Here is a 10,000-nt window from a genome sequence, read left to right on the forward strand (position 1 = left end):
TATATTTAGATAGTCAGTATATCTATCTATCTATATAGATATATATGTTTTATATTTAGATAGTCAGTATAGCTATCTATCTATTTTATATTTAGATAGATAGTCAGTATATCTATCTATCTATCTATCTATCTATCTATCTATCTATCTATCTGAGTGTGAATATCTTTGAGTTATGGACAAAACAAGACCTTTGAGGACATCATCTTGGGCTTTGGGAAACACAGATGAACATTTCCTTTTCACCATTTTTTTTAACATTTTATAGACCAAACAACTAATTAATTAATAGAGAATATAAATCGACAGATTAATCGGTAGTTGCATCCCCTACAGTCCTTAAACGCCCCACACTTTGACTGATCGACTTGGTTTCTTAAATGTGAAAAAAGGACCATGGGCGTCATCCACAGACAAAGAGGTTTGATTATGGAAAACCAGTCAAACATGGGTGTGGTTTCATGTGGGCACCAATGGACATGACACCACAGATATTTCACAACTGAACAACTGTTAAAATATAGGCCCATCACATTTTAGATGGTGTTTTTAAATGATCAGCACGAACATTTTTGATGTACTTGAATGCAACTTTTTAAATCGGCCTACTTGTCTCACTTAGTTAAATTAAGACTCAACAATTTCAAAAGGTTTTTCAGTTGTGTAAAGCCACCCGAAGTAAGTAAACAATGACACCGGAAATTGGGAAGAATTTGCCTTCAAAGTAAAAGTGCAACGTCTTGTTGGGGAAATGGAAACCTTAACATGTTTATATGAACCTCTACTCAATCTGTTGAGAAAGAATGTAATTGTCCTTCTTGTTAACCATACTATCTTGTTGTACCAAACTCAATGAAAGTTTAAGGAAAAGTCCATTTTCTTCAGGGATTCCCAATGCAAGTATATTTTGATACTAATACATTTGTACTTTTAAACCAGACTTTTACTTGTAACAACAAAGTATACACTTTTGCATTGCGATAAATAAAACATCTGAGTCCGTTAGGGCTGGGCAATTATGGAAAAAAAAATATAATCAGGATTATTTCGATCAATGTTGAATAATTTAACACGATTACTCATTGATTTCTGGAAAGATGTTGCAAATTTTTGAACTTAAAAAAAGTTCAATAAATCAACAGTAAAAATAAGAAAAAACTGTGAAATTTGCCTTAATACTTTTCCTATTTAAACTTTATTTTTTCATTCAGAACAACAGAAAATAAGAGTTTACTTGCAAAACGTAATGAGCTAAAATAATTGTTTTTCTCGATTATTCTGTTTTTTGTGATCATTGGGAGCCTAAATCATAATCACGATTACATTTCGATTAATTGCACAGCCCTAGAGTCCGTTTTTCAGCACTGTGGAGGATTCAAAAACATCCGCCTCCAAAATAACGCTTAAAAATAAATGCCATCTTATTTTGAAGGTTCTTGCCGGAAGTGTATGTTAGCGCTAGCTTGAAAGATGGCGAGTTATTTTTTTTCTCTTTAGATTTTTCATCTTCTGTGAAGGCGGAAAGCGAAACCGTGAACAAATTAACGTCGTGTAGTACTTTAGTACTTCTCTGTTCTGTTCAGCTTTCTTATCTAACGCCAAAAACAAAAGCTTAATAAATCGTTTGCACGAGCAATTTATCAAACGTTAACGTGCATAAAAATGTAACTGAACGGCTGTTAACGTTAAAATAATCTTCAAACTTTCCTGACGTACAAAACCGACCGTTTATTAACGGTCGGGAGTGAGGTTTCCAAGCAGACTTCACATGACTGGAAGACTTTTCAGTGTTAAATTAGCTTTATACTGACTAACTGACGCGTTAATTAGCTAGACGTTAACGTTACCTGGAGAAACGTTGGTTTAAATGTCAGTTGGTCCCCGGGTGGCTCACGGTGCTGCTCCCTCTCTCTCTCTCTCTTCTCCCGGGAGGATTTCTGCCTTTTAATTCCCTCTTCCCTCTCTTTCTCTCTCTCTCTCTATCCCTCTCTCCGTTGTCAGCCGGAGTTTAGTTAGTTTACAACCGTCAAAGTAACACACACACACACACACACAGGAGGAGCTCCCCGCCTTCTTATCACTCTATGATGCCTTCAAGTGCGGATCGGATATGCTATAACTGCTCAATTCTGTATTGTTTTAAATTGGTGTTTTAAATTCTGTATTGTTTTAAATTGGTGGTATTCAGATCTTTTACGTTTTAAAGGTAGCAATACCACCATTTCTTAATACTCTGTTACACATTGAAGTCCTGCATTCCAAATTTAAATTAATTAAAAGTACAAAAGTAGGCTAAATGTACCTTTTAATGTTTTAATTCCAACACTGTTGTTTACACGTAAAGGAACACGCCTGTATTCATCCAAATATACGCATTTTATGACCACTTTATCCAACCCAGCGGCGTTTCCTAGGCTACTGCATCAACATGTGTTTCTATGTGTGTGTTTATTACAGAAATTAAAGCAAATTGTGTTCTAATCAATATAATTTTTTTTGTAGTTGTGTCATTTAAAGTGGTAGTAGAAGTTCTCAGATCTTTTACTTCAGTAAAAGTAGCAAAAGTAACAGCACCAAAATATATGCCAGGCTACTAAAAGTACTAAAAGTAGTCGTTATGCAGAAAATGGTTATTCTGAATAATGCATGGTAAATTATGTGTTAATGTGTGTATCACTTTGATGTTGCAGCTGGTAAAGGACATGTTTAAAGGTCCCATGGCATGAAAATGTCACTTTATGAGGTTTTTTAACATTAATATGAGTTCCCCCAGCCTGCCTATGGTCCCCCAGTGGCTAGAAATGGTGATAGGTGTAAACCGAGCCCTGGGTATCCTGCTCTGCCTTTGAGAAAATGAAAGCTCAGATGGACCAATCAGGAATCTTCTCCTTATGAGGTCATAAGGAGAAAGGTTACCTCCCCTTTCTCTGCTTTGCCCACCCAGAGAATTTGGCCCACCCATGAGAGAGAGACATCATGGCTTTCAAACGAGCAAAGTGGCAGTTGATCAAGGCCACCCTCCACCTTGCCCTCCCCCCACCAAGGCTGAATTTCGGGAAAGAGTCTTCAGATACAGTATTAGGGGACCACTAAGGTCTATATAAAAGAGACTTCAGATACAGTATTAGGGGACCACTAAGGTCTATATAAAAGAGACTTCAGATACAGTATTAGGGGACCACTAAGGTCTATATAAAAGAGACTTCAGATACAGTATTAGGGGACCACTAAGGCCTATATAAAAGAGACTTCAGATACAGTATTAGGGGACCACTAAGGTCTATATAAAAGAGACTTCAGATACAGTATTAGGGGACCACTAAGGCCTATATAAAAGAGACTTCAGATACAGTATTAGGGGACCACTAAGGCCTATATAAAAGAGACTTCAGATACAGTATTAGGGGACCACTAAGGCCTATATAAAAGAGACTTCAGATACAGTATTAGGGGACCACTAAGGCCTATATAAAAGAGTCTTCAGATACAGTATTAGGGGACCACTAAGGTCTATATAAAAGAGACTTCAGATACAGTATTAGGGGACCACTAAGGTCTATATAAAAGAGACTTCAGATACAGTATTAGGGGACCACTAAGGCCTATATAAAAGAGACTTCAGATACAGTATTAGGGGACCACTAAGGTCTATATAAAAGAGACTTCAGATACAGTATTAGGGGACCACTAAGATCTATATAAAAGAGACTTCAGATACAGTATTAGGGGACCACTAAGGTCTATATAAAAGAGACTTCAGATACAGTATTAGGGGACCACTAAGGTCTATATAAAAGAGACTTCAGATACAGTATTAGGGGACCACTAAGGTCTATATAAAAGAGACTTCAGATACAGTATTAGGGGGCCCAGGATGTTGTGCTACGCCCCTGCTCACAGTGCTTTAGAAAAGTGGTTCAACTCTTGAGTTTGAGGCATTGTGAACCACATCTGTAAAGCATTTACTGTAAGAAAGGAAACCACAGACCGGATCATGTGCGTTCAAACGTACACTGACTCCAAAGAATCAAAATGTAAGAAATACAGCACCCATGTAACTCAGTAAACTCAGGAATAAAGGAGCACCTTTTAACATTTTATGACAGTTGGAAGGAATTAACTTTATAAAGGAGTGTTGGAAAGTTTCCCTCAAGGCTTTTGTTTTCCACCGCTGCCCTCTGGTGGGTGCTGTAGTAATTACACGAATAACACTTTAACGTGCCCATATTATGAAAAAAATCACTTTTGGGGTGTTATTTTGTGTCTCTGGTGCTTCCACACTAGGCCTGCACGATTCAGGGAAAAATATGAATCACTATTTTTTAGCTTAGAATTGATATCACGATTCTCTGCCACGATTTTTTTCTCACGATGTGTAATGTTTATTGCACACATGAACCATGACAAAACAGAACAAATTGGCAGCACCAAACATTGATTTTTAGCACCTATATTGTGCATCACCACAAGCCTGTAAACATAGAGGCTTCAATGAATAAAGAAAATAAAGTAAATACTGGCCATTTAAGTACAGTAGGCTACCAAAAATAGTGACCTAACATAATGAACTAAATATGGCCCTGACACCGGCTCTATCTGAACTCATTGAACATGTCTTTACATAATTAAAACATGTCAACATGCTGCAGCTACAGCTTCAGTCTCTAGAGAAATGGAGTTTGTCAATTGAGCCAATTGAGTACACTATCAAAAACAGAATGATTTCTTAGCACACTCTTTAACTGCTTGACTTTTATAGAATTAACATTCAACTGGCCATTCAAGTAGTTTACCAAAAATAGAAGTTTAACGCACATCCATTTGGTTTATTTCCGAACTTCCTCAATGTTCTCAATGGCAAAGCACTGCTACAGCACACACAAGTTCACCATAATCTACAAAAGAACTACTTCCATGTGCTCCCTGGTTTAGAAGAAGTCTCCCAGCTAATCCTGCCTTGTAACTGACTGAAGTTGGAGAAACAGGCTTTCTTTTACTGTCTATGGAGCTAGCTAGCTGACATGATCTACATCTGAGCTACTGAGCATGTGCGAGTGCAATCAAAGCTAGTAAAGAAGAAGAAGAAGAAAAGAGGTCTCACTCTGTAGCTAAAACAGAGACCAGGTGAAAAGAGGAGCTGCAGCAGTGAGAGAGAGCTGTGCAGTACAACAAAAATATGGTGTTTTTTGAAAATTAAACCATGTAAACCTATTCTGATATACAGTACAGGCCAAAAGTTTGGACACACCTTCTCATTCAATGTGTTTCCTTTATTTTCATGACTATTAATGTTGTAGATTCTCACTGAAGGCATCAAAACTATGAATGAACACATATGAAATTATGTACTTAACAAAAAAGTGTGAAATAACTGAAAACATGTCTTATATTTTAGATTCTTCAAAGTAGCCACCCTTTGCTGTGATTACTGCTTTGCATTTGGCATTCTCTTGATGAGCTTCAAGAGGTAGTCACCTGAAATGGTTTTCCAACAGTCTTGAAGGAGTTCCCAGAGATGCTTAGGACTTGTTGGCCCTTTTGCCTTCACTCTGTGGTCCAGCTCACCCCAAACCATCTCGATTGGGTTCAGGTCCGGTGACTGTGGAGGCCAGGTCATCTGGCGCAGCACTCCATCACTCTCCTTCTGGGTCAAATAGCCCTTACACAGCCTGGTCAAATAGCCCTTACACAGCCTGGAGGTGTGTTTGGGGTCATTGTCCTGTTGAAACATAAATGATGTTCCAACTAAACGCAAACCGGATGGGATGGCATGTCGCTGCAGGATGCTGTGGTAGCCATGCTGGTTCAGTATGCCTTCAATTTTGAATAAATCCACAACAGTGTCACCAGCAAAGCCCCCCCACACCATCACACCTCCTCCTCCATGCTTCACGGTGGGAACCAGGCATGTAGAATCCATCTGTTCACCTTTTCTGCGTCGCACAAAAACACAGCGGTTGGAACCAAAGATCTCAAATTTGGACTCATCAGACCAAAGCACAGATTTCCGCTGGTCTAATGTCCATTCCTTGTTTCTTGGCCCAAACAAATCTCTTCTGCTTGTTGCCTCTCCTTAGCAGTGGTTTCCTAGCAGCTACTTGACCATGAAGGCCTGATTCGCGCAGTCTCCTCTCAACAGTTGTTCTAGAGATGTGTCTGCTGCTAGAACTCTGTGTGGCATTCATCTGGTCTCTAATCTGAGCTGCTGTTAACTTGCGATTTCTGAGGCTGGTGACTCGGATGAACTTATCCTCAGCAGCAGAGGTGACTCTTGGTCTTCCTTTCCTGGGGCGGTCCTCATGTGAGCCAGTTTCGTTGTAGCGCTTGATGGTTTTTGCGACTGCACTTGGGGACACATTCAAAGTTTTCGCAATTTTCTAGACTGACTGACCTTCATTTGTTAAAGTAATGACGGCCACTCGTTTCTCTTTACTTAGCCGATTGGTTCTTGCCATAATATGAATTCTAACATTTGTCCAATAGGGCTGGTCGGCTGTGTATCAACCTGACTTTTGCACAACACAACTGATGGTCCCAACCCCATTAATAAGGGAAATAATTCCACTAATAATAATTAACCCTGACAAAGCACACCTGTGAAGGTAAAACCATTTCAGGTGACTACCTCATGAAGCTCATTGAGAGAACACCAAGGGTTTGCAGAGTTATCAAAAAAAGCAAAGGGTGGCTACTTTGAAGAATCTAAAATATAAGACATGTTTTCAGTTATTTCACACCTTTTTGTTAAGTACATAATTCCACATATGTGTTCATTCATAGTTTTGATGCCTTCAGTGAGAATCTACAATGTAAATAGTCATGAAAATAAAAAGGAAACGCATTGAATGAGAAGGTGTGTCCAAACTTTTGGCCTGTACTGTAACCGATAAATACAATCATGTTTTCCAAATGATTTCCCCTGAATTTTTAGGCATTCTATTATCAAATGACTTAACCAGTGGTGCAGTCTAATGCATTGTAGTGGGTATACTGTACTGTATATGTATGGGCCTATACTGTATACTATATGGGCCAGAAGGGGCCTTTTGGGTGGGGGCATTTCCTGTATTCTGATACACTTTTATGCACCATTTTGCAGTGGAAATCCCTTTATTTAGCGAAGAAGAAGAAAAACACAAATGACAATTCAAATTCAAATTGCATTGTAATCGAAATTACAATGCAAAGTATGTTGTTACGTGTCATTGGGCATGTTTAAGTGGGTATATGGGAATCCTGGAGCTTTCTTAGTGGGTATTCTGCGTATATCTGTGTATAACGTTGACTACACCGCTGGAGTTAACCCTTGTGTTGGTTTCAACATTTTAAGAAAAACAATTGTCAACAAATGTCTTTTTCGACACTTTTCCCGACATTTTGTAAGCTTTTTGTTGATTTTTTTCTGCAATTATTTTTTTTAGTTTTTAGTTTTTCTCCCTGACGTTTCTGAAGCTTTTTCTGACATTTTTGTCACTTTTTTTCAAGTTTTAGTTTTGTCACTTTTGTCTGTATTTGTAAAATATGAAAAAATGACATAGGCCATTATTTTAGGAAGGTGACGATATGCGACCGGAAGACGTTTGCTAAATAAGTAAGTTTGTGGTGTCTTGTAATCCCATGTGGGATGGGCCAAAATGTTTGGCATGACTCAGAAATGAAACATAACTAACTAACTAACTGTTTGACTAAGTCCTGGATCTTCACAATCCTACCTACGGCACCTTTACACAACATCTATAACAATAAAACACAAGTACAGGTATTCATATTTCACCCCTCTGCAAATCAGCAACATGGAAATATCATAACATCTATGAGCATTAACACCAAAAAGACAAATAAGTTCTTGTTGTCAATACAAAAACGTAAGTCACAATTAATGCTAATGCAACTCCTGCACAAAGACAGAGCTTTACTGCTCAGAGTTTAAATTCAGGTTGCTGTTGCTGGACAGAAAGCAGGTCGGGTGGCTTTATAAAAACAATGCCAGTGCCTCAGCGTGATGCTATTAATCTTTAACATCATCAGAGGAGAAGACATCCACGGTGTCATGTGAGAAACTGCACTTTACTCTTTTACCAGAGGAGACCGTAACACCGACACGACCATCAGCTGATGTGTGTTCTGAACATTCAGAGGACACCATACACAGGTAAATATCACCCTGCTCTGACTGTATGACAGACGCTGCATCATCATTATTATTATTATTATTATTGTTGTGTGTGGATCATCACTCATATTTTGACTGCTGTACTTTCCATTTCATTTTTAACTTGCATTGTTGAGTTTAGGGGTTGCTGACTAAAAAAAGCATCATATTACGGTCAAGAGATATTTACTGAAAGGCCGATATGTTATGAACAATGGTCTCTGCTCTTCATGTGACATTATTTGCTACGACTTTGTCCATGTAAAGCCTCACACTGCCTTGTCAGTGCTGTTCTGTGTGAGCCGGACTCAGGAGGAGACTCTGCTGGTTTCTCGAAGTCCAAATTCTGTAATGTACATTTAAACAGTTGAAGTTCAAGGTGAATTTTAAATCAGTATGAGCTTCAAGGGCCAAGTAAGTGTGCACACATACAAGGACTTTGGCTCTGCCCTTAATGTAGCCTACATACAGTTCAATGGTGTAGTCTAATGTACTGTAGTGGGTATACTGTTCTGTATATTGGCCAGAATCTGTATTCTGATACACTTTCATGCACCAATTTACGGTGGAAATACCTTTATTTAGCCTATGTGAAGAAGAAAAACACAGATGACCATTGCGTGTTGTTACGTGTCATGTTTAAGTGGGTATATGGAAATCCTGGAGCTTTCTTAGTGGGTATACTTGCATATAACCTGCGTATCACGTAGACTAACACCGCTGATACAGTTTCAGCACTGTACTGTCACCTGATCCACTATTTCACTTAAAGCTGCACTAATTGATTTTTTTTGGCCACCTGAGAGCAGCTGAACAAGCCAAAATTGCAAAAAATATATATATCATATTGTATAATATTAATCATATTAAGGCCAAAAAAAGTTGGTAAACAAAAACCTGTCTATGTTCACATCCAACAGCTACAGATGAACATTTATTGGAGTCGTGTTTTTGCATCCATCTGATGCCTGACATGATGACTTTGCGTAAACATAAACATACATAAACAAACATATCCACTTTCCTAAGGCAAGGCAACGCAAGGCAAGGCAAGGCAAGGCAAGGCAAGGCAAGGCAAGGCAAGGCAAGGCAGCTTTATTTGTATAGCACATTTCAGCAACAGGGCAATTCAAAGTGCTTTACATAAAACATTAAAGAGCAGTTAGAAAACTATTTAAAACAATTTTAAAACATTAACAAACAAATTAAAACAAGAATAAAATTGATAGTGCAGTATAAGAATGAAAGTTAATAAAATAGATTATTTAAAGAAAGGCAACATCAAAAAGATAGGTCTTTAGCTTAGTTTTAAAAGAACTGAGAGTTGCAGCGGACCTGCAGGTTTCTGGGAGTTTGTTCCAGATATGTGGAGCATAAAAACTGAACGCTGCTTTTTTTTTTCTAAAGCCAAGTGGGGTGTTGTCTGTACGCTATTTTGAGCTATCCGCGTGTACGTCTACGCTGTATACATGATGTAAACATACACTCAAAGTAGCCACCCTTTGCTTTTTTTATTAATAAGGGAACAAATTCCACTAATGAACCCTGACAAAGCACACCTGTGAAGGTAAAACCATTTCAGGTGACTACCTCATGAAGCTCATTGAGAGAACACCAAGGGTTTGCAGAGTTATCAAAAAAAGCAAAGGGTGGCTACTTTGAGGAATCTAAAATATAAGACATGTTTTCAGTTATTTCACACTTTTTTGTTAAGTACATAATTCCATATGTGTTCATTCATAGTTTTGATGCCTTCAGTGAGAATCTACAATGTAAATAGTCATGGAAATAAAGAAACACATTGAATGAGAAGGTGTGTCCAAACTTTTGGCCTGTACTGTAGGTCAA

The 10,000-nt window shown here is 38.2% G+C and overlaps 2 protein-coding genes across 2 annotated transcripts in view; one reads left to right on the plus strand and one right to left on the minus strand.

The window, feature by feature from the left end:
* The window catches only part of capn5a (calpain 5a), a 52,656-nt gene extending 50,553 nt beyond the window's left edge, over positions 1–2,103 (minus strand). Inside the window, exon 1 of the mRNA XM_039787145.1 lies at positions 1,848–2,103. The gene's annotated coding sequence lies outside the window, so the exon portion shown is untranslated. The remainder of the gene's footprint in view (positions 1–1,847) is intronic.
* A 5,993-nt stretch (positions 2,104–8,096) lies between these two features.
* The window catches only part of LOC120551249, an 11,097-nt gene continuing 9,193 nt past the window's right edge, over positions 8,097–10,000 (plus strand). Inside the window, exon 1 of the mRNA XM_039788519.1 lies at positions 8,097–8,152. Within this exon, the coding sequence (XP_039644453.1) occupies positions 8,116–8,152 (37 nt within the window). The 5' untranslated portion in view covers positions 8,097–8,115. The remainder of the gene's footprint in view (positions 8,153–10,000) is intronic.

This window comes from Perca fluviatilis, chromosome 2 (assembly GCF_010015445.1).
Source record: "Perca fluviatilis chromosome 2, GENO_Pfluv_1.0, whole genome shotgun sequence".
Lineage (NCBI taxonomy): Eukaryota > Metazoa > Chordata > Actinopteri > Perciformes > Percidae > Perca > Perca fluviatilis.